The sequence below is a fragment of the Camelina sativa genome, chromosome 20 (assembly GCF_000633955.1).
Source record: "Camelina sativa cultivar DH55 chromosome 20, Cs, whole genome shotgun sequence".
Classification (NCBI taxonomy): domain Eukaryota; kingdom Viridiplantae; phylum Streptophyta; class Magnoliopsida; order Brassicales; family Brassicaceae; genus Camelina; species Camelina sativa.
Window position 1 is genome coordinate 27,103,148 of NC_025704.1, and position 22,255 is coordinate 27,125,402.

At 33.9% G+C, this 22,255-nt stretch overlaps 4 protein-coding genes and 1 long non-coding RNA gene across 7 annotated transcripts; 3 read left to right on the plus strand and 2 right to left on the minus strand.

Moving 5' to 3' along the window:
* On the plus strand, positions 355–6,271 carry LOC104771787 (protein ENHANCED DISEASE RESISTANCE 2-like). 2 transcript variants are annotated; one of them, XM_010496365.2, is made up of 22 exons: positions 355–708; positions 859–933; positions 1,343–1,396; positions 1,500–1,565; positions 1,692–1,795; positions 2,235–2,302; positions 2,387–2,503; positions 2,762–2,802; positions 2,909–3,009; positions 3,309–3,404; positions 3,685–3,749; positions 3,874–3,945; positions 4,033–4,188; positions 4,305–4,531; positions 4,608–4,653; positions 4,750–4,898; positions 5,002–5,103; positions 5,235–5,279; positions 5,367–5,507; positions 5,602–5,697; positions 5,780–5,881; positions 5,978–6,271. In XM_010496365.2, the coding sequence occupies exons 1-22, from the start codon at positions 571–573 to the stop codon at positions 6,086–6,088; spliced, it is 2,172 nt and encodes a 723-aa protein (XP_010494667.1). In that variant the 5' UTR covers positions 355–570; the 3' UTR covers positions 6,089–6,271. The 2 variants fall into 2 exon arrangements, with proteins under 2 accessions (XP_010494667.1, XP_010494670.1); XM_010496368.1 differs by lacking the exon at positions 355–708 and having other exon boundaries at positions 1,475–1,565.
* On the minus strand, positions 9,712–11,669 carry LOC104771788 (myb family transcription factor PHL11-like). The gene is made up of 6 exons (XM_010496369.2): positions 11,194–11,669; positions 10,963–11,039; positions 10,776–10,842; positions 10,542–10,620; positions 10,381–10,459; positions 9,712–10,296 (listed from the first exon to the last, which is right to left on the minus strand). The coding sequence occupies exons 1-6, from the start codon at positions 11,336–11,338 to the stop codon at positions 9,901–9,903; spliced, it is 843 nt and encodes a 280-aa protein (XP_010494671.1). The 5' UTR covers positions 11,339–11,669; the 3' UTR covers positions 9,712–9,900.
* On the minus strand, positions 13,457–15,590 carry LOC104771789. The gene is made up of 4 exons (XM_010496370.2): positions 15,291–15,590; positions 14,326–14,441; positions 14,144–14,228; positions 13,457–13,804 (listed from the first exon to the last, which is right to left on the minus strand). The coding sequence occupies exons 1-4, from the start codon at positions 15,519–15,521 to the stop codon at positions 13,715–13,717; spliced, it is 522 nt and encodes a 173-aa protein (XP_010494672.1). The 5' UTR covers positions 15,522–15,590; the 3' UTR covers positions 13,457–13,714.
* LOC104771790 lies at positions 15,857–16,589 on the plus strand. The gene is made up of 2 exons (XR_764924.1): positions 15,857–16,027; positions 16,148–16,589. It is a non-coding gene; the product is annotated as an uncharacterized LOC104771790 (long non-coding RNA).
* Positions 19,257–21,270, plus strand: LOC104771791 (transcription initiation factor TFIID subunit 14b). Of its 2 annotated transcripts, none has more exons than XM_010496371.2 (6): positions 19,257–19,574; positions 19,749–19,831; positions 20,159–20,380; positions 20,480–20,667; positions 20,758–20,879; positions 20,991–21,270. In XM_010496371.2, the coding sequence occupies exons 1-6, from the start codon at positions 19,470–19,472 to the stop codon at positions 21,075–21,077; spliced, it is 807 nt and encodes a 268-aa protein (XP_010494673.1). In that variant the 5' UTR covers positions 19,257–19,469; the 3' UTR covers positions 21,078–21,270. The 2 variants fall into 2 exon arrangements, with proteins under 2 accessions (XP_010494673.1, XP_010494674.1); XM_010496372.2 differs by having other exon boundaries at positions 19,752–19,831.

Here is a 22,255-nt window from a genome sequence, read left to right on the forward strand (position 1 = left end):
ATTTTACTATGTAAAAAAAATCGATCTTGACACCCCCGCCTTTATTCATGTGTGTTCATGTGAAAAGCAAAAGGAACTTTACATTATATTAATGATGAATTATATTTACCGTTAAGCATCTCGAATCTATAAAACATTCGTCAACAAAACAAAACTATCATTATTAATACAGGAGCTTTTTTGCCTGTAAATGGAACGTGACATGTAATGTAACAGAGCTGCTATGACTTTACTCAATTAATTAAACCATTTTAAAATCCTTAATTACCTCTTAAATTTACTTTTCAGGAATCTTTTCACTGCGTCTCTCTCTCTCTCTCTCTCTCTACTTTAATTTAATTATATTTTATTTTATTTCTCTATATGGGAATTTCAAAACTTTTGGGACTCATAAATCTTCCGGTTTTTGGAATCGATAAGAATCTGAGAATCCAAACACCAATCCAGATTCCGGCGCCGATGATCATCAAACCAAGTCATTGATCTCCCCGGCGGAATTACATTGATTCGGTTTTGGATCTAAGATTCCGATTTCATCGTCTTGGTGGGTGGGAAAAAAAGAAAAAGGAAATGTCGAAGGTAGTGTATGAAGGATGGATGGTGAGGTATGGAAGAAGAAAGATCGGAAGATCGTATATTCATATGAGGTATTTCGTGTTGGAACCTCGTCTTTTAGCTTATTACAAGAAGAAGCCTCAAGATAATCAGGTAACATTGATTACATCCCCATATTAATCTAGTCTGGATTTAGAATTTTCCCAAATTAAGAGTGTGGTTATGAGATAGAGACTTTAGAGAAAGAGAAGGTTTACTTAATACTTTAATAGATAATGATGATATTGTACATGTTGAATGTAGCTGCCTATCAAGACGATGGTCATTGATGGAAACTGTAGAGTTGAGGATCGAGGATTGAAGACACATCATGGACATGTGAGTTTTGTGTTGTAATGTCGCTTGCTTACCTACTGATTCTTAAGTCTTTTGATAATGTGAAGTTACGATTAAGTGCTTATGTGTTGTGATCCTGTGAAGTTACTATATAAGTTATTATGTGTTGTAATGTGGGTTGTTTACCAGTAGAATGTGGGTTTTTGCAAAGTAAAACATTCTCTGCGTGATGTATATGTGATCCTACTGATTCTCACTCTTGTGATACTGTGAAGTTTTACCATTGTCTGTTTATCTCTCTTGACTTGGGAATAGTATAACTGATTAGGAACAGTTCATCTAAATAATAACTGTTGTGAATATCTTTGGCTGTAATGTCATTTTCGTTCCGGCTAACTGTAATGTCAGTTATGGATTTGCGTTTTCTTATTTTCTTGACTTGTCTTTGCAGATGGTTTACGTGTTGTCTGTCTATAACAAGAAAGAAAAGCACCACAGAATCACGGTATCTTGTCTTTTCTTTCTCATAGTAATAGTAATAGTTTTTTATCTTGTTAGTCTGCATTTTAATGCTTTTTGTTAGTTCATGTGGAGTATGTTCTTGCTAGATGGCAGCGTTCAACATCCAGGAAGCTTTAATGTGGAAGGAAAAAATTGAGTGTGTCATAGATCAGGTCTGTAAATTCTATCTAGCAATACCTCAATCACAAAATTTTCTGCCTTGTCTGTCTTATTTATCTGTAGCCGCTTGAAATCTGAGGATTGATGCTTATCTGATTACCGTTCTTACACTGTTTCAGCATCAAGAGTCTCTAGTACCAAGTGGTCAGCAATATGTTTCTTTTGAATATAAGCCTGGGATGGATGCTGGAAGGACTGCTTCATCTTCAGACCATGAAAGCCCGTGAGTGCATAATCAACATCATTTCTTCATTTCTCCAGGCATCGTGAATTTATCTTACAACAACTCACTTGCTTATGTTTGCTTGATCATATGACTTTTGCCTTATTCATAAGTTCTGGTCATAGAGTCCTATGTTCTTCCTTTACAGAGAGTATATCTGACCTGTGTTGAGAATGGTATGGTTTGTGGCGATCATAATCACAAAATAAACTTGAAAAAACGGGATCATAATCATATTAGATACTAACGAAAGATTTAATCATCAGTCCTATTATTACTATGACTTTTCAATTTGGTTGTGTTAGCTCTGATCTTTTCTAAGAATGACATGCGGAAAGTGACCATTATCATTTGATATATTATTAATGTTGATGTTGGACACTGTGCTGGATTTTATATACCTATATTTATGTGAAACAATCTATGCAATTTTCTTCAGGTTCAGTGCGCTGGAGGATGAAGATGACTCTCGACGTGATTTATTGAGGAGGACAACTATTGGAAATGGTTTTACCTAATTCATTTCTACGCGTACTAATTTAGTCAGCTGCAATCCTCAATGCAATCTGACCACCTCAAACAAACATGCAGGCCCTCCAGAAGCTATACTTGACTGGACTAAGGAGTTTGATGCTGAGTTGTCAAACCAGAGTTCCAGCAACCAAGCATTTTCGAGAAAACACTGGCGTCTCCTTCAGTGCCAAAATGGTTAGTGGTTATGCATGGTGTTTGCAAGCATTAAAGTTCTATTTTTTTACCCTGATAAATTACAAAAAGTCACGACTTATGAAATACCATAACTTTTTAATGATCTTCCTCCTAACGCCTGTAAGACTTGTGCCTGTAATCGGCTCCAAAAAAGAATTTCACTACTATACAATCTGTTGGATCATATAATCATTTAGTATTCAATGATAATGCTTAAGTTTGGGAACAATTCTTCTCACTTTGAAATACATTTTGCAGGTCTACGGATTTTTGAAGAGCTACTTGAAGTTGATTATCTTGTATGGAAGTGCCTACTAGTTTGTCATTTTTATGGCAAAATTTCCTGCTTATTACATAGTCGTTTTATTTAGTCAAGAACCATCATTTACAGTGCTAAGAATGCAGCCAAGAAGCTGCAGCAGGGCAATGAAGGCTGTTGGTGTAGTGGAGGCCACATGTGAGGAAATATTCGAGCTTGTTATGAGCATGGATGGCACTCGATATGAGTAGGAAACATTCTCATTTATATTCTGGTCATAAGAGACCATCTTTTTTAGTTTTTCTTTCCCCTCATTTTCTTGTAGTCATATGCTATCCTATTTGGCAAATTTTACTGGATATATTTTATACCAGTAAAATATTTTGTCACTAGTGTTGGGTCTTTATCTCTTCTGTTTCTACATCCTACAGTTATGTCTCGGCCAAATTTTTTATCAATTCTATGTTAGCAAAAGTGTTTCCTTCTTGAGTGTTCTGGTCTGTATCTGAGGCTCTTTGTTTTCCCTCTTTTCTTATGGTTTGGCAGGTGGGACTGCAGTTTTCACAATGGGAGATTAGTGGAAGAGGTTGATGGTCACACAGCAATACTCTATCACAGACTTCTGCTCGACTGGTTTCCAATGTAATATTGCACCTGAAATATTATCATTTAGTAATAATCACACATCCGCGTTTAATTGCTATGTAGAGATTTGATTCAAAAAAATCAACTAAACTCTTTGTCGCGTCCATAACGAAATAGACCAGTTATCCTGGGGGAGCTCAAGGGTTATCAGATTTATTTTGTTTAACATAATCCCATACTATTAGCATTTGTGATCCTCCCGTTTTCAGTCAGAATATTACTTGGTTGTTTCCAGGAACTCTGTTTAGTCATACTCATGTTATCAAGATGTCTGTAGGGTTGTGTGGCCTCGTGATCTCTGCTATGTACGCTATTGGCGTCGTAATGACGATGGAAGTTATGGTATGTTCCCTTCCCTTTCTACTCATATTAGTGCTTGACAGCCTCTCTTTTATTGGATGTTACCGAAGTGACAGCCTCTATTATATACCTAGTTTTAATTAGTTATCTTGCCCTTTCTGTGAAGTGGTATTGTTTCGTTCTAGGGAGCATGAAAATTGTGGTCCACAACCTGGATTTGTTCGGGCTCATCTTGAGAGTAAGTTTAATGCTAAGTCTTCTACCACCAAAGTATTCTAATATATTATGTATTACAATCTAACGCAGATTATGCTCCCTTGTTTAGGTGGAGGATTTAACATCGCCCCACTAAAGCCCCGGAATGGAAGGCCTAGGACACAGGTGCAACATCTAATACAAATCGATTTGAAAGGGTGGGGTTCAGGTTATCTTCCAGCATTTCAACAACATTGTCTTCTTCAAATGCTGAACAGTGTTTGTGGTAAGTTCTTTTGTGCTCATTTCCATTAAGATCCCTGTGGAAAAATGACTTCTACTCTTCTTGAAACCGCACTTATGCATCTGCCATTCTAAGTCATGGACTCATGTTCATCGCAGGTTTGCGCGAGTGGTTCTCACAGACAGATGATAGAGGTCAGCCAATCAGGATCCCTGTTATGGTTAATATGGCATCTTCTTCCCTAGCTTTGAGTAAAGGTGGAAAGCCTCAGCATAAGTCTTCCCTTTCTATTGATCAAACAAATGGCGCCAGCAGAAACTCGGTGCTGATGGATGAAGACTCGGATGACGATGACGAGTTTCAGATACCTGATTCAGAACCAGAGGTTGGACTATCAAGCATTCTCTTTGAACTTAAGATTTGATCAAGTTGAGTCTTTCTTCACATTTGCTATATTTCAGCCTGAAGCGAGTAAGCAGGAGCAGGAGACTGATGCCAAGAAAACAGGTGAATTGATAGTCTATATATTATCATTAATGCTTACAGAGTTGGTGACAAAAGTATCCAATCTCTATAAATTTCTCGTGCCATTTGAAACCGCAGAAGAAGAACCTGCTCTCGATATTGATCTCTCCTGTTTTTCGGGTAATCTGCGACATGATGATAATGAAAATGCCCGTAACTGCTGGAGGATTTCTGATGGGAATAACTTCAAAGTCCGTGGCAAGAGTTTCTGTGAAGATAAAAGGAAGGTTCGTAATATCTACCCTAATTAATTTAGAACGCACTAGAAAGATGCACATTCTTCTACATCAAAACTACCTCTTCGGTACTCACTCAACCTTTTTACTGAAGATTCCTGCTGGGAAGCATCTTATGGATCTCGTCGCCGTCGATTGGTTCAAAGACACCAAAAGAATTGATCATGTGGTTAGACGCAAGGGCTGTGCAGCACAAGTAAGAGATACAAGCACACTAATTCTTGTTGCTTGTGTTCCTCGTTAGCTAAAGGGAGATGTTATTATCCTTTTTTATGTCTCTTCGTCGTCACTTGGAATTTCCAATTGAAATGTTATTGATCGTTTCAGGTTGCTGCGGAGAAGGGTCTTTTCTCAATGGTGGTAAATGTTCAAGTAAGTTTTGCCTGTGAACTACAACAGAATGTACAAACTATAAAATGAGTTATCATGATTGATGTGTAAACCCCTCTATTATAACAGGTTCCTGGATCAACACACTACAGTATGGTATTTTATTTCGTGACCAAAGAACTCGTACCTGGATCCCTCTTCCAACGTTTTGTTGATGGTGATGACGAATTTCGGAATAGTAGGCTCAAGCTTATACCTTTAGTCCCCAAGGTATCTCTCTCTCTCTCTCTCTGTTTTTCTCTCTCTTTTTCTCTATGTAAAATCTTTGAACAAATAAATTCACATGATATCCAATCTTATGCAGGGTTCATGGATAGTAAGGCAAAGTGTGGGAAGCACTCCGTGTCTACTCGGGAAAGCAGTGGACTGTAACTATATCCGCGGTCCAACATACTTGGAAGTGAGTCCACATTTTGCTAACTTCTTAAAAGATCTATACTCGTAACAGTAAACTCAAGGAAACAATTTTAATTCCCATGCAGATAGATGTAGATATCGGCTCATCAACAGTTGCAAATGGAGTTCTCGGTCTTGTCATCGGCGTAATTACATCTTTGGTTGTCGAAATGGCTTTCCTTGTACAGGTAAATCAATCTAACAAAACTAATAAGACTTTGATCTTTTAAGATTGTTTCTCCTCTTGAAATTTTTTGGATGATCCGGAGATTACGTTTATATAGGCGAACACACCAGAAGAATTGCCTGAGAGGCTAATCGGGGCAGTGAGGGTTTCTCATATAGAGCTATCATCTGCTATAGTTCCCAATCTGGATTCAGAGAGTAGTCCCTAAGCTCTTTATCCTAACTCAAAAACTAAACATCAACTTCGTGTTTTGGTCTGTCTCTATTTTTCTCCCTTTTTTATTTTATTATTGCATCATTATAGGTGTCGTAAAGTAAAAGACTTAGACAACGATTATTTTTGTAAAATATAACACGTATGCTATTACTAAATTATAATTATTTTCTATTGATCTGAGAAAATCAGTAATGAAAATCAAATCTCATCTATAGTCCCCATTTCATCTTTTGTTTGATCCTCATTTTAGTTAAAGAAAAAAAAAAAAGTTGAATTATATCATCGTCTAAATTAGTGAAACAATACCGCCATTATTTTTTGTTTACTGTGATCTTTTTCTTCTCGATTCTTTTTTCACCGGCAGAGATAAAACTTCAAGACTCCTCTCTTTACTGGCAGAGATACAAGCTAAAGCCATGATGATGGTGAAGACGACGGTTATTTTGGATACACAAAGCAATAAAAGTTTATAACGAGAAGAATGAACGGTAAGCAATATCAGAAAGGCACTGATATAAATAAAAGGTATATTAACACTGCTAAGCTAAATAACTTTCTTCGTTAAAAATCCAGTAATTTCGTATTTAGCTGATATTATTATTAACACTGCTTCAGGGGTGTATTCAAACCATGATTTTGTAAAATTTGATGGGATTTAGGATATTTAGGGGGGTATATCACTACAAGAAAACATGCTGAAATCCTACTAAATTTCCTACCAAAATTTTGGTAAAACAAATTTCCTACCAAAAACTTACAATTATTTTACGAAAAACAGTTGTCGAAGGAAATTGAGAGGAAAATTCCTACGAAATTTAATCATAAGAAATTCGTAGGAAATTTCCTACAAAATTCTTTCAAAACATAACATCGTAGAAAATTTTGAAGGAAAATAGAACGAATTAAATAGGAAAAGAGGGGTTAGGAATTTGGTAGGAATATTTCTTTCTAATTTCCTACGAAAAATATACTGAAGATATTTAGTAGGAAACTCGTAGAAACGTTTTCCTTCCAATTTTTTACGAAATATGTTTCCTACCAAATTCCTACTAATTGAAGAAATGTTTTCTACCAACTTACTTCAAAATAGTTAGTCGTAGGAAAATTGTAAGTTTTATTTATTTAATTCATTTACTTATAAATTTAAAATCATTTTTATATATATATTGACTTTACATTTACAAAATATTTTTTTATCTATTTACTTATAAATTTAAATCTCTACTACCTATAAATTACAAAATAAATCAATAAACTTTTTCAAACTTAACCCTTAAAGTTTTAAATAAAGTCATTTTCTTAATCCTAAAACACTAACCCAAGAATTTATCTATTTTAGTCAGATATTAGAAGATTATTTTCAAAATAAAATTTTAGANGAGGGGTTAGGAATTTGGTAGGAATATTTCTTTCTAATTTCCTACGAAAAATATACTGAAGATATTTAGTAGGAAACTCGTAGAAACGTTTTCCTTCCAATTTTTTACGAAATATGTTTTCTACCAAATTCCTACTAATTGAAGAAATGCTTTCAACCAACTTACTTCAAAATAGTTAGTCGTAGGAAAATTGTAAGTTTTATTTATTTAATTCATTTACTTATAAATTTAAAATCATTTATATATATATATATATATATATATATATATTGACTTTACATTTACAAAATATTTTTTATCTATTTACTTATAAATTTAAATCTCTACTACCTATAAATTACAAAATAAATCAATAAATTTTTTCAAACTTAACCCTTAAAGTTTTAAATAAAGTCATTTTCTTAATCCTAAAACACTAACCCAAGAATTTATTTATTTTAGTCAGATATTAGAAGATTATTTTCAAAATAAAATTTTAGAACAAATATACTGGTTTCCATTAAAATTCCTATAATTATGGCTTTCTTACACATTAATATAGTAATTAGTGAAAGCTTCTTATTGGCTAATATACTGAAACAAGGATTGCACTGTCCACCGTTGATATTTTAAATCCAACGGCCTATATCTTCTTCTTCCTTTTCTCTTCTTCTCCTATGTCTCTTCTACTCCACCGATGAAACACAAGTTCTTTACTTTTTTTTTTTGAAACACAGACTCATGTCGTCAATTTCAGTCTTGTGACAAACGAGATGATGATGAACAAAGAATTCACCAGTATCTTTCTAGCTGTCGTTCACCACCATCATATCTCGAAGCTTCCGCTGCCGTTCACCACCTTATTTCGATCCTCTACAGCTGTGGGTTCGCTCGATGCCACGATTTCAATCTATTACCTTAGTTTTGTTTGGTTCTGATAAAAAAATGACTGATTGAGGGTCTATTGAAGTATTGAATATTTGGTGTTTGGTGGAAGACGAGAGCGGTCTATTGCTAGAGACGGTGGCAGATAAGATCGTTTCATACTGTAGCAGGTTTGGTGGGTCGGCGGTGAGATCTCAACGGCGGGAACCGGATTCTCTCGCCGGGTCTTTCCAAGCCGCTGTGTCTGCCGCAAAGCTTTGGTCCTTGAATCCGCTGGAGCTAATGCCCTGACTCTCTGCTTCCGGTTATACAGCAAGATCCGAGCCTCCGATATGATTCCGGGGATTATTTCCGATTGCTTCCATTTTATAACTGTGTCTTCATTGTAATCGGTCCAGCCCTAGCCCATTAAGGGGTATTAATTTTAATATATATATATATATATAGTTAAAATTGTATGGATCTTAAAAGATAAAACTGTATTTGGGATTATGTATTCCTTCAATTGTTAATCAATTTTGAATTTATAAAAATGCAAAACTTATTGGAAACGAGGAAAATTAATTGGGGGGTTTGATCTAGAAAAATAGAATAAAGTTTTGGTAGGAAAAAAGAATGAAGTTGTGGTAGGAAAATAGAATTAAATTTTTGAAGGAATCTGGAGTGAAATATTTCGAAGGAAAACGGAAGGAAATAATTAGAAGGAAAATCGAAGGAAACAGTTTCTTTTGAATATTTCGAAGGAAAATTGACGAAACTGTCTTTCAGTGTTCTTTCTTTTCTCCTATGAGATTTCCTTCGAAAGTAGTTTCGTAGGAATTTTGAAAGATATTTCCTTCCAAATTCTCATTAATTTTGATTTCCTTCGGGCTATTTCCTCTTTCGTTTTTCATAGGAAAATGGTAAGAAATCGTTGTTTCTTACTAATTTCCTTCGATTTCTACGGTAGGAAATCAATCATTTTCTTGTAGTGTATTCAACTTAACATTTTAAGTTATTTGTGTGAAATTTACAAATTCTATGTTATTCAATCATGGATTTTAAAAAGTCTATTAAAATCCACTGTTATTGAACTGATTATTTAAAAATCTACTTTAAAATCTATTAAAATCCTTTGTTATTGAACTGATGATTTAAAAATCTACTTTAAAAACCACTGTTATTCAAAACAGTTTTGTGGATTAAGATTTTAATAATTTTTAGGATTCTGGAGGATTTGTTTAGTTAAAAGTACATAAATCCAAATCTCATGGTTTTAGGTGGGATTTGAAAGAATTTTACAGAAAATCATATGAACTTCCCTAAAATCTATTAAAATTCTGAAGAGAGGACTTTAAATAAAGAGAGAGGACTATATCAGTTGACTATCAAAATTCTGGAGAGAATTTTACAGAAAAAATTTTACAGAAAATCTATCAGTGGACTTTAAAAAAAGAGAGAGGTTTATAATCATTTTTCCTTTTTTTGACTGTGAAGAAAACATGAAGCCAATTTTTGAAACATTCTATAAGGATAAAGGAAGAAGAAAACATTAAAAATTAAAAGAAAATGTCTCTTATACCTACGGATGTCTATCTGCAATCACATTTGGCTTCATTTCAATCCCATAGTTGCCAGAATTCAAGAGATCAAACCCACTTTTGGAGTTCAAATCGAAATGCACAAACCCGGATTCCGGTTTAATAACACCTGCATCTCCTCCGGTTTCTATTTTCTCTTGCTCTCCACATAACCGAAAATCATCAGAGGAATCACCATTAAGGTGTGAGATATTATCGGTAACCAAACCAACCGCCTTGTGGCTCTTATGATCATCTCCTACAAGTCCCGAAAGTGCGAGATTGAAATCTGTTTCTGTTGCATTATTACCACAAGGTATGCTCTTCTGTGCTTTCTCTAGTAACGTCAACAAATACTTTCCTTGTGCCTCCATTCTCATCTGCAGTCTTTTCTGCACCTATAACACCGCTAACTCAGATTCAAAATTGCTTGTTTCATTGTTTAAAAGAGAACAAAGAAAACAATATTCATTTCTTGTTACCTCGAGCTGTTCTTGAAACCGCTGTTGTGCATCAACCTGATGTCTCATTGCCTCAGCAAAAGGTACATTCCCGCTTTGTCTGCGTAACGTTCATTAAAACATTATTGTCAAAACCAAAAGTATACAAATCCATTGTAGTGATTCATCTATTTATATAATACCTGTGATGACCATTATCAAATCTTGATTCATTCGAGATTCCGCCTTGAGAACAATTGTCGAAATGCACATATGAACTTCCTGTTTAAAATATATATATATACAAATCTTAAAATTTCTGAAATTTCATCAATATATGTATAATCCCTATAATCCATTTTGTACAACGCCTTAACACATTATAAAGTTATACATAAAATATTTTTGTTATTGTTATGATCATAATACACACATACCAGCATTTTCCTTGTTTTGGTCTGATCGATTTTGTTTTTTCCCTTGTTGTTGACCAAGTCTATACTTCTGCACAACATACAAACACACATGAACATTTTTGAGTATAAAAGTAAAAATAAAACCACAGTTGAAAACTTGAAACTATACATTATTGTTATATTATTTCAAATTCGTATAAATATAGACCTGTAAATGGCTCTTGAGATGGTACAGTGTTAAGCCTTTTAATCCCATCAGCTTCAGAACCGATTTGGGAGTTGCTTCTGTACAATGTCATTAAGGAACCAATTACATAATTAACTTAAAATTTAACCAATTAACAAAATAAACCGGATAAAACCGGAATCATAATGTAAAACCGGTTATCTAAAAAAATTGAAGAAGAAGAAGAAGAAGAAGAAGAAGAGGAGGCCTTACTGTCAGCGCCACCGAGCTTAGCGACGGCGTCGACGAAGCGATCGTGAAGATCGGCGGTCCATCTCAATCTGGGTTTAGGATCTCTAGTCATCATGACTCCTCCGCCATTATCGTAACCCAAACCTCCCAGATTCACTCTCTCCATTTTCTTGATTAATTTTCCGATTAATAAAAATATAAATAATAATGGCGGGAAAAAAAAAATCCGCGGAAGCAAATTAACGAAGGAATATTTTTTTAACTTCGTTGAACTTTTCCTCTTCCGGTGGATGTGAGATCAGAGGCGATGCAAATTTATGAAAAAAAAAATCGTCACCTTGTATGAAAAGATAATAATAATAATGGCGATGCAAATTTAGTCAATCTCAGTGGGAAATGTGAGTGGAACTAGGGTTAGTAGAGGATGCGATAAAGAAGAAGATGTATTAAAGATGATGAAGAAAGAGAGATCATAAAGAAAAAGGAAAAATAAAATCTGAAAGAGAGAGAGAAGAGAAGTGAAAAAAAAAAGTCCTCGGGGTGATGATGATGATGATAGAGATGGAGGAGGAGAAGAAGTGGTGACATTATTCATCACTTAACGTCAACCTTCGTTTTTCTCTGTCTATTTTTTTTTTTTAATTTTTTTAAATATAGTTTAGTTTAAAATATAATGTATCTATAAATTTAAAAAGTGGTGTAAAATTTTTTAGTGATGTTGAAATTGTTAAAATGGAAAAAATGGTAAAAGAAAAAAGAACCTGATTTTTTTTAATAACGAATACCGATTTTGTAATTGCTAATTATTAAAGCGGTAAATCGGACTACAAAGTAGAAGTAATCCAAATTATAAATATATATATATATATATATATATTACAAACTAAGATCTTCAGGCTTTTTTTTTTGCAGTCTATAATTGCGATACAACAATAGCCAATTTTTAGAACGTCAATTGTGATATTTATCGCGGCACAAACGCATATTTTACTTGCGTTTTAAAATTTTATGTCAAATGATTTTTAAACCGCGTAGAGATAGTTGTCTTGTTGTGGAGTAAAAAAACTAAAAATAGATGATTGCGTACTTTTTATCAAATAATAGTACAATAGTTTTATATTCAGAAACGTAACATGGGAGAGAGGAACATGGCCCGCATCATGGATATTTGTTTACTACCTAGATTATAAATGTCCAAAGAATATACTTAAGTTTCTAGGAATTATCACTATATTGTTAGAAAAGTTTTTTTTATATAACATAACTTATGACTAAAGGTTTTGTCTCATTCTCACACAATCCATGAATCCAAATCTCTCTCCATGTTGGTCCTTCATTTAGGTGTCATAGATATATGATTCATCTGTTGTCGGATAGTCTTAACTTTGAGAAAGATAGCAAATAGAAAATGGTTTAGACCATATTAGTATAATTTAGACACCAATTATTCATAATAATAAGTCAAATCAAATTATTTTTTATGATATAGAGCATTATTATTATTGGTGAAAAATCTCCTTACTCCAATGGTTGTGTTGTTGCATTGTTTAGCTAAACTATATATGTGTTGTCGGATAGTAGTATAATTTACACATTAATCCATCCCTAATAATAAGTCAAGTCAAATTATTTCTTGATGATAGATTATTAATTAAGTATTGTTTTTTACATAGATTTATTTTTATTTTTATTGTTGAATTAAATTTCGTTTTTATACGGAATTGAGAAAGATACATGATGAGCGATGCACGGCGTTAAGACTCCGGCGAGCGCGACATAAAAGCTTTTCTTAATTGGTTATTAAGAAAACATAATAATGATTAAAAATGGGAATTATGACAGAAAAAGAGAGTGCATGGGGCGAGCATGTCACGTAAGACTTGCCAGCGTGGAATATTCGCCGTCGGACAAGGAGAATACAATAATCTCAAAACTCACATGTCCGACGGTGGGGGTATAACAGTAAATTACAATGAACACGTGGACGGTTTATTTACTCTTTTGTCTTTACGTTTTTAATCGGGACCCACGCATGGTACACATGTCATTACAGCCGATCCGACCGCAATATACTGTGTTCTCTCCGTTTTGTCCTAATAAGTCCTAACCAAAATGAAAATGGGTGGTGGTGGGCTTCTCAATTTACAGCTCGGTTTACAAATCCGGTACAGTTCGACTGATCCGGGAATATCATATAACCAAACCGAGTCGAGACAAGAAACAAGCGTACTTTAACAAAAAAAAAAAAAACACTTCGAGACTACAAAAGTAACAAAACCAAAAGGAGAAAGCATAAACTTGTTTCTCTTTTCAATTCAACGATATTGATCAAAGTCTTTAATGCCAATTTCACCAGATTTCAAATACCAACCCTCTTAGGAAAAGGACCAAAATGCTAATTTATTCCTTTGGTGATTTGAAGCATAAAGAACTAATGAGTATGATTAAATTTCTGGTACCAGTGAGCAAAATTATCTGGTAAAAAAAGAAAAGGGAAGAGACTGCCTTTCATCGTAATCATACTGATTCTTTCTCTATCTCCTCAGTTGCAGAAATTGAGTTTCTTCATTACTTTAGCATATGCTGGTGGTACTAATCCAGGCTGTCTCAATCTACGCTTCGATTTCTTTGACTGCATCAAAGAACAACATATTCATTATTCTCAACATTTACCAACCTGACACAGGAATGGTGAAACCCGGAAGAGATCAAACAACAGACATGGTATTGTAAATACAACCTAAGCCTACCCCTTTATCTATCGAGCTAAACTAGGAAGCAAAGGAAAACTCAACGTTAAAACTACTTCAATCACAATTTCACTATCACTATCACCAGAAATCAGCTGTTGGTAATTTCTCATCAGTTTAGAATCCTAGTTACTATCGTACTTGTTCTTCCAGATGTGTTGGCCAAAGAATTATTAAAACCAGAAATTTATATCATGGAATAAGGAATCAGGTGTTGTTACCTTCAAGTGGGCGTTGTGACGCTTGCCTTCTTTCCAGCGACGGATGGTACCATCATTTAGTGGTTTAAACCTGTCTTTGAATGACCTGAGATATAGATTCAACCAAAACAAAAACATACTGAGAAAAACGCACAAACAATTACTTAAAAAGATTTGTTGATAATCTTGGAATCAAAACGTACGAATAAAACTTAATCTTGACTTTCTTGACTTTTGATGTGATTGGAGTCCTAGGTCTCCACTTCTTCTTCCATTTTGCCATTTTTTCCTTGGAAGTGATAGTCCGTACTTGAACAAACTGAAATGCAGAGAGAATCAACGTAAATAAGATAAGCCATGAGATGTGAATTGATTTTGCAAACTAGGACGAAATATAGATTGTTTTGTTGATGGCTATTTAAGATTATGCAACACTTATAAACCCGAAACTGGTTACAGCATATCTACAGTTTGTCTAAAACATGAGTGTACATAAGCGTTTGAGTGATACTAAACTTGCACAGTTAGTAATGATACACTGGTTTTTATCAGCTGGCTTACAAGAACATGATATCAAAAATGCAAGAGATACTCAACATTTTATGAAAAGAAAAAAGAATCTCTTCCCTATTTTTCAGATAACCCATAATCAGAGCCAGGACGGTTCTTATTTCCCATGATCAAACAAGGGACACAAACTTCAAGAGCCATACACCATATATTCGAAAAGTACACATATATATGTATGGTATGAGATAGAGCAAGCTTAAACTTGCAAGTTGGTGATATAAACACAAGCACCCACTTGTATCAGCTGGGTTCAAATCCACATTATATCAAAGTCCAAGAAGCAACTTTAACATTCTGTGAATATATCAATCCCTTTCCTTTCGTAAATTCAACTCACAACCAGAGAGCCTAGATGATTCTGTTTCCAATGATCAAAACAAGTCGAGAGCTTCACAGAACAAAGTGCAGATTCTACAGATGCAACTAAAACTATATACTAATTCAAACCATCTAGCTGCTCAGATCATCTCCATCTCCACTCGAAGCTAAAATCATAACCTAATCGAAACGACTTCACTTTCTCACCTGAGTCGCACTAATCTCGCGAATCGAAAAAAAAAGTTCAACAAAAATGTAATGAAAAATTGCGGAAACGTACGTGATGAGGAGCAAAGGGAGAACCCATCGAGCTAACATTCAACGGAGGAGAGACTCCGGCGGCGGGAAGGAAGCTCCATTTGGTCGTATTGGCGAAACCTAGGGTTGTTAAGTGACGACACAGAGAAGGAGAAGGAGAAGGGTGAATCAGACGGTGAGGAGAAGTGGCAAAAGATAGATTCCGATTAGATTGGAGAGAAATGGAACGCAGCTTTGTGCAAAACCTCTGCATTGTCGTCTCCAAGGGGAATGACAATTTTTCAGATAAATCTCGATTGCAAAGTGAACGAAAGCTTTGGGGTTTTTGTGAAATGATATCGAGTGTTTGGGCGCTAGGATAACTCTATTCTCTTTACGTTTTATAATTATCCCTTTTTTCTTGTCTTTGGTTCATTTTCATCCAAAATTAATCTACTCAAAACAAGCTATACAATTTTTTTTTTTTTAATCATTTTTTAATTAATTTTATGTTAAAAAAAAAAGCTTTAAATATGTTTATAAATAGAGAAATACCCTTGAATAGCACTATTTTCCAAAACCTAGCACACCTTCCCAAATTTTCCAAAACTAGCATTTGTGAATATATATACAAATTAATTATTAAGTTTTTTATATTAAATTATCAATTATTAAACTTATGATTTTCATAGTTTCAGTCAAAGTTTCAGATGACGCTTCTTCTTTTTTTTCTTCATCTTCTTCTTCTTCTTCTTTTTTGTGAATCAATTCAGATCTCAGGTTTTTTTGATTCTCAATAAAATTGTGATTCTTATATATGGCTTTTAATCGTGATTCTTATATATGGATTTTAATTGAGGAATTAAGCCAATTATAATGAAGCTCTTTTGTTGTTAACAGCTTCTCTTCACCAATCGAATTCACAATTAGATTTGTAGCTATGGTGTAATCGGATGAGCTTCTATGGTATGGGTTTATAGCTACGGAGAAGGTGGGGAAAGAACTACACCAATCAAAACAAAATCTGATCATGATGATTATTGGAGGAGGAGGAGGAGGAGGAGGAGGAGAAGAAGAAGGAGGACAACGAACACCATCGATCTCACCACTCAGTGTTGATGATGATGCAGAATATAGTGGGGGAAGATCTTCTGGTTCTTTTCTTCACCAATTTTGGGATTTCTGAATATTTAGGAAAATCTTCCTCAATTTGAAGCACATTTACCTAAACATTATGAAATCTTTCCTAAATTTAAAAAAAAAAAAGAAGAGATTTTTAATAATTTAGTTAATGTTTTGCCTTCATGTATCACATATTACTCTATTGGTGAGGCATACATGATTTTATTTTGTGCACATCCTAATATTTTATCTATATATGTATAAGAGTAATAATTTGATTTTGTGTCTTCCTAAATATCTTATGAAGGTTATCATGAAGTTTAAAGTTTCCTTTCTAAGTTTAAATAAATATGTTTCTAAATCTCTTTTTGGTGTTTTGTCTTAATATGTTGAAGTTACTCCATTAGTGAGGAGTAATGATATCATTTTTGTGCATGTCTAAGTTCATCTTGAAATCCAAACTTCTTATGAAGGTCATCCTGAAGTTCAATGAAGCTTTCATGAAATTCATGAAATTCATGAAATCTTTCCTGAATTTTCAAAGAGTGTGTTGGGTGCTATCAACAAAAGTTTGTATTGACTAAGGAAGCATCTATGAATAATGATTTTATGAAAATAAATTTGAAAGATAGTATATGTGGTTGCACAACTGTAATTGCTTCATCATCTCATCTTTCAACTTTATTTACTTGTTGTCTAAGCTAAAATCTCTTGAAACAAAGTCATTGTGGTGCTTTACTATTAACTTATTTAACTGATCAGTCTGATGCAACATCTGAACTACCCCTTTCTCGACACCATGTTGAAAAACGATCAAAAACTGAGAAATCATGAAGATTTTTACTCAGTCCTAAAACTAGTAGCAAACTAATTACCAACATACAACAAAAGAAGAAAAAAACCATGAAGCAAAATTCTTTTAGTGTTCTCTGATTATCCAGCCTTAATTTCATCCAGAATCCAAACTTTTGATGAAGATCATCCTGAAGTTCAAGACAGCTTTCCTGAATTGTGTGGAATCCTTCCTGAATTGTGTGGAATCTTTCCTGATTTTTTCAAGAAGTGTTGGATGTTGGGTGTTGGGAGCTGGTTTTTCAAGTTGCAAGAACACGAGAAAAGATTTTTAAAAGCAGAGAACTTAAACAAAAGGAAAAACAGAGTAAAGATCCTTGTAAAGAGCAATTCAAACAAATCCAATACTCCGAAGATAACATAACAAATAAGGTTGAGAATTACACTATTGTTTTCAAGCCTAGTAAGCCTACCAAGGTGAGACATTCCCAGGAGGAAACAAAGCATTAGAGCAATCCTGAAAAAGCTTACAGAAATTCAATTATTCCATCAACAGAATATTATAACTAAATTAATACAAACACAAAATAACAAAATCATCTTTTGTTTAAGAGCCAAACTTTGCCCAAAAAAAAAGATGAACAAAATCTCCAACTATAATCACAGTTTCAAAAATCAAACATCATTAGAGAACAAACAAACCAAACATAATCAATAAATAAGGTTCTTCATATAAGATTAATTCAAGCAAAATCAATCACTCACTAGAACATGTAATTGGAGCTTTAAGCGAGAGAAGGTGAGTAGGACACATACCTTCGTAGGTCAAATAGAGCGAGATGAATATCTGATCCAGACTTTGTTCGCTCCTCTTTCACTCGTTTCACAGACTCCATCATATCTGATCCAATTCACATAAGATGAATACAGCGAGATGACAAGACCGGCGAGGACAGATCGGCGATGGGAATACGGCAAGGCGAACACATCGTGCGAGAATACGGCGATTGATCATCGATAAAAATCGATTGGTGAGAGATCTAGGATGCTTCAAGGTCTTGTAGAGTAAGGATTCTATCGGCGGAATTGTTTCTTCGTCATGATTTGTTTGTGAAACTGCTTCATCGTTCCGATTAGAGCTCATCACCGGTGAAATAAAATCTCAAACTTACAGTTACGATTTCTGGAGAGATAATGATTGAGATTTTTATTAAATATTTTAATTAATATTTAAAATCATTAGTATTTAATTAGAGTATTTGTGCTAATTTTGGAAAATAAAAGAATGTGTGCTAAGTTTGGAAGAAAAACTTAAATTTAAGCTATTTTTGAGAATTGCCCTTATAAATATGTAATGTGGCGTAATATGTAGCTAAATTAGCCTAATTAATAAAACAAAAATTAGGATAGCTCTTTGTTGGTGGAAGATGATTTGATCTAGTGGGGAAGTTCAATGACCACATACCAATATTCACTCCGTTTTATATTATTTGTTATTTTAGGTAATTTCATACATATTAAGAAAATAATTTAATTTTCTGTTTTACCTTTCACAACTACATTATTTCATTTGTTTTGAGTAATTAATAAGATAAAAATGAAGGATAAAACTGAAAATTTGATTGATAAAGTTGCATCGTAAACATAAAACGACAAGTAATATGAAACAAAATTTTAACTCTAAAATAACAAGTAGAAAAAAACGGAAGGAATATGAAAATGAAAATATAGAATTAGTTTCTGTTAAATAGCACACGAAAATAAACATCATAATATGAATATATGCGCTTTTTGGATAAAACCACTAAAAAACCGTTTCGATCAATCATTCAATCCTTTTCAGGTTTTAGAATTTCAGAGAATTTAAAAGTAGTAAATAACTTAACTTACAATCCTTTCAAACAAAGATTATTAATATTATCCAACAAAATATATTTACATCTACATTTAGGTGATCAAACAAAATTGAACAACGGTAAAAAAAAAAAAAGTAAATTAAAAATTTGGGCCATGTAAGTATAGAATTGGGCTTTAACCCATAATTTTATAATATATTTTTTGTTTTTTTTTTTTGTTTTTCAAACCCTAAAAAAGAAATCGTCTAGTTGAAATCGCGCCGTTTGGATCTGTTTTTTTTTTACCAAACCAGCCATCGGAAAAACCTAAAGACAGATCTGTCGAGATAAGCCAAAGCTTCATTAATTCGTGTTATTAAGGAAGAAGAAGAAGAACAAGACCAATTCAATCTTGGAGCCTTACTTTTTTGTCTCAATGAAAAATCTTTAATTCCTTCCCCCACCCAGAAAGAATGACGAGCAGCTCGTCATCAAAGAAACAGGCTCAGGATCAGCCTGAGACTAGCGAACCCACTCTCAAGTCTCTCAAAACCAAGATGACTAAATCCGACGAAAAGGTTCCTTTTTTTCTTTATTCATTCGAATTCAACATAGACCCAGTAGATATATTTCACTTCTTTTGTTCTGTAAGCTCTTGAATTTTTGAATTTTGGCTATGATCAAAAGCTTTAAATTACTTACAAAATCCCCCCTTTTTTTTTTTTTTTTTTTTTGTTTTTTGGTTTGCGCAGCAGAAGAAGCTTAAAGACATTGAAATAAGCGTTCCAATTGTGTATGGTAACGTTGCATTTTGGCTTGGCAAGAAGGCTAGCGAGTAAGTACCTCTCACAATTTCACAATTGCAAATTTTGTAATTTAACAGTTTGGAGTTTAGTTCTTTAGAAATATAGTGGCGCAAATGTTTAATTTTGGTAAAAAAAAAAAAGTTAAAAAGTTCCTATTTTTACAATACAGTTAAAAAAACAAAAGAAGTTTACATAAAATTTTCTATGAAGGCTTTATTGGTTTGTTGTTAGCGTTTTACTTCTTTTGTAGAGTGACGAAAAAGGTTATACATTGACAATAGCCTTAAACAAAAGTGTTTGTTTTCATATGATTTCCCTTGAAATTTTTTGCCCTTTGTTAATGTTTGTTTCTGCAGGTATCAATCTCACAAGTGGGCTGTATATGTCCGTGGAGCAACAAATGAAGATATCAGTGTTGTAGTAAAGAAAGTGGTTTTTCAGCTTCATTCTAGTTTCAACAACCCGACGAGAGTTATCGAGGAGCCTCCATTCGAGGTATCAGAGTCTGGTTGGGGAGAATTCGAGATTGCAATGACTTTGCATTTCCACAGCGATGTCTGCGACAAGCCATTGAGTTTGTAAGTCCACATTAAATAGCATACTCTTTTTGTAAGTAGCAAAATGCAAGTTACTTATGAGAGTTATGGTTGTCTTTTTTGGGGTACTCAACACAACAGATATCATCATTTAAAGTTATACCCGGAAGATGAATCAGGTCCTTTGACAATGAAGAAGCCTGTGGTTGTGGAATCTTATGACGAGATTGTGTTTCCTGATCCTTCAGAAAGTTTTCTAGCTAGGGTTCAGAATCATCTGGCTTTGACCTTTCCACGATTACCCTCTGGTTACAACTTGCCTGCTCCTAGTATGATCTTCTCTTATCTAAAGCTTCTTGCATTTTTTTAATTAATCATTGCCTTTAAATGTCTTCTCACGCAACAAATTCTATGCTTAGTGCAAGTTGATGATACCGGGAAAAAGAAGAGAGGTGATACGAAAGATCATAGTTTGGGACAATGGTTCACGAGTTTCTCTGAAGCAGATGAGTTATTACAGCTCGCTGCTGCTCGTCAACAGGTAAACACATGAAAACATTTCACTGCATTATCTTAATTTGATAAGAGTTTTAGACATTTTGTTCGGTGTATGATGTGTTGATGATTTTGAATTTGTTCTTTGGTGGAATAGGTTCAAGCACATATTGCGAAACTGAGGCGACAAATAAGTGTGCTGGAGGGACAGAATCAGACTATTAAAACAGGGTCAGACCTGTGAATCTGATTCTGTAGCCATTTTCCTTGGAGTGGGGAGGTTGGCTTGTTGTAACATAATTGTGTATTAGCTTAGATTTCCATTTTCTTGTATTAATAAACACAGAACAAAGAGAGAAGTTGAAATTTCTCTCTTTAGGGGGTCTTTGTTCCAGTTTCATAATTTCAAAGTGAAAAATGGGGCTAAATTAAAATAATGAGAAATATAGAGGGGGCAAAATGCGAAGTAATAGATTGGAAGTCATAGGCTAAATTTAAGATAGTGAAAACATAGAGGGGGCAAAATGCAATCCGATCGATCTTCCACAACAACTTGGATGGCTGAGAGAGCTTTCATAGTACCAATAGGAGAGAGTGCCTTCACAATGACTTTAAAGTCCCCTTCGTAAAGAACTTCAGGAGAGCACGAGCGTTCAACCGAAGCTGATCAACACAGCTTAATTCATCTGAGTCATCAGCGGAAGGGGACACTAGTCCCTGTGTCGTCAACCCCAATTTCTCTTCTGAACCATTGTTGGTTTATAGATACATCATAACTTCATGAGCCACCGTTACAAGTCTAGTTTATCGGTTGACTAGGTGCTTCCCCACGCAACGCGTGGGTTGTGGTGTAGTTGGCATTTTCTTGTTTTTTTTTTGGTCTTTTTCGTTTTCTCTTTTGTATTATTTCGGTTTAATTAGGCATATACGGGATTTGCCGTCACTTTTATTTATACACTATATGTTTATACCATTTCGTTCAGATGTGTATAATTGTGGCGTTTATTTTTTATGAATTATGAAGATGTTGTTTCTTGCTTTTGAGCATCCAATCTTATCATTGACTGATATTGTTTCCAATACATTTATTATATTATATATTTTCTAATTAACTACTTATGTAAACCCTTCATACGTTGATGTTGCAATAATAAGTTATTTTTTTAAAATATCTTCTGTGTAAGTGATTATGTTTGTATGCCCATGTTTTGGTCTAATATCAATAAGGTCGTTTCTGTTTTTCTTTAGTTGGCTTTGAAACCAATATTTAAGCAAATAATGGGTCAAATTATGGTGTTAATAAGTAATATAAATTCTTATGTATATATATATTGTATATATGTGACTATAAATTTAGCTAACTAAAAAATTATGTAATATTTAAATACAGTCTTGAACATATATATATATATATATATATAT

Bases quoted from the DNA above. Each gene is read 5' to 3' on its own strand.
- LOC104771791 (XM_010496371.2), top strand. From the start codon at position 19,470: ATGACGAGCAGCTCGTCATCAAAGAAACAGGCTCAGGATCAGCCTGAG. The intron at 19,575-19,748 runs GTTCCTTTTTTT...TGGTTTGCGCAG, and splicing joins TGACTAAATCCGACGAAAAG to CAGAAGAAGCTTAAAGACAT. The intron at 19,832-20,158 runs GTAAGTACCTCT...TTGTTTCTGCAG, and splicing joins CTTGGCAAGAAGGCTAGCGA to GTATCAATCTCACAAGTGGG.
- LOC104771789 (XM_010496370.2), bottom strand. From the start codon at position 15,521: ATGCAGAGGTTTTGCACAAAGCTGCGTTCCATTTCTCTCCAATCTAAT. The intron at 14,442-15,290 runs GTACGTTTCCGC...TCTGCATTTCAG, and splicing joins CTCCCTTTGCTCCTCATCAC to TTTGTTCAAGTACGGACTAT. The intron at 14,229-14,325 runs GTACGTTTTGAT...TCTATATCTCAG, and splicing joins GTCAAGATTAAGTTTTATTC to GTCATTCAAAGACAGGTTTA.
- LOC104771787 (XM_010496365.2), top strand. From the start codon at position 571: ATGTCGAAGGTAGTGTATGAAGGATGGATGGTGAGGTATGGAAGAAGA. The intron at 1,796-2,234 runs GTGAGTGCATAA...AATTTTCTTCAG, and splicing joins TCTTCAGACCATGAAAGCCC to GTTCAGTGCGCTGGAGGATG. The intron at 4,654-4,749 runs GTGAATTGATAG...TTGAAACCGCAG, and splicing joins GACTGATGCCAAGAAAACAG to AAGAAGAACCTGCTCTCGAT.
- LOC104771788 (XM_010496369.2), bottom strand. From the start codon at position 11,338: ATGGAGAGAGTGAATCTGGGAGGTTTGGGTTACGATAATGGCGGAGGA. The intron at 10,843-10,962 runs GTCTATATTTAT...TATGTTGTGCAG, and splicing joins ATCTCAAGAGCCATTTACAG to AAGTATAGACTTGGTCAACA. The intron at 10,460-10,541 runs GTATTATATAAA...AACGTTACGCAG, and splicing joins TTTGATAATGGTCATCACAG to ACAAAGCGGGAATGTACCTT.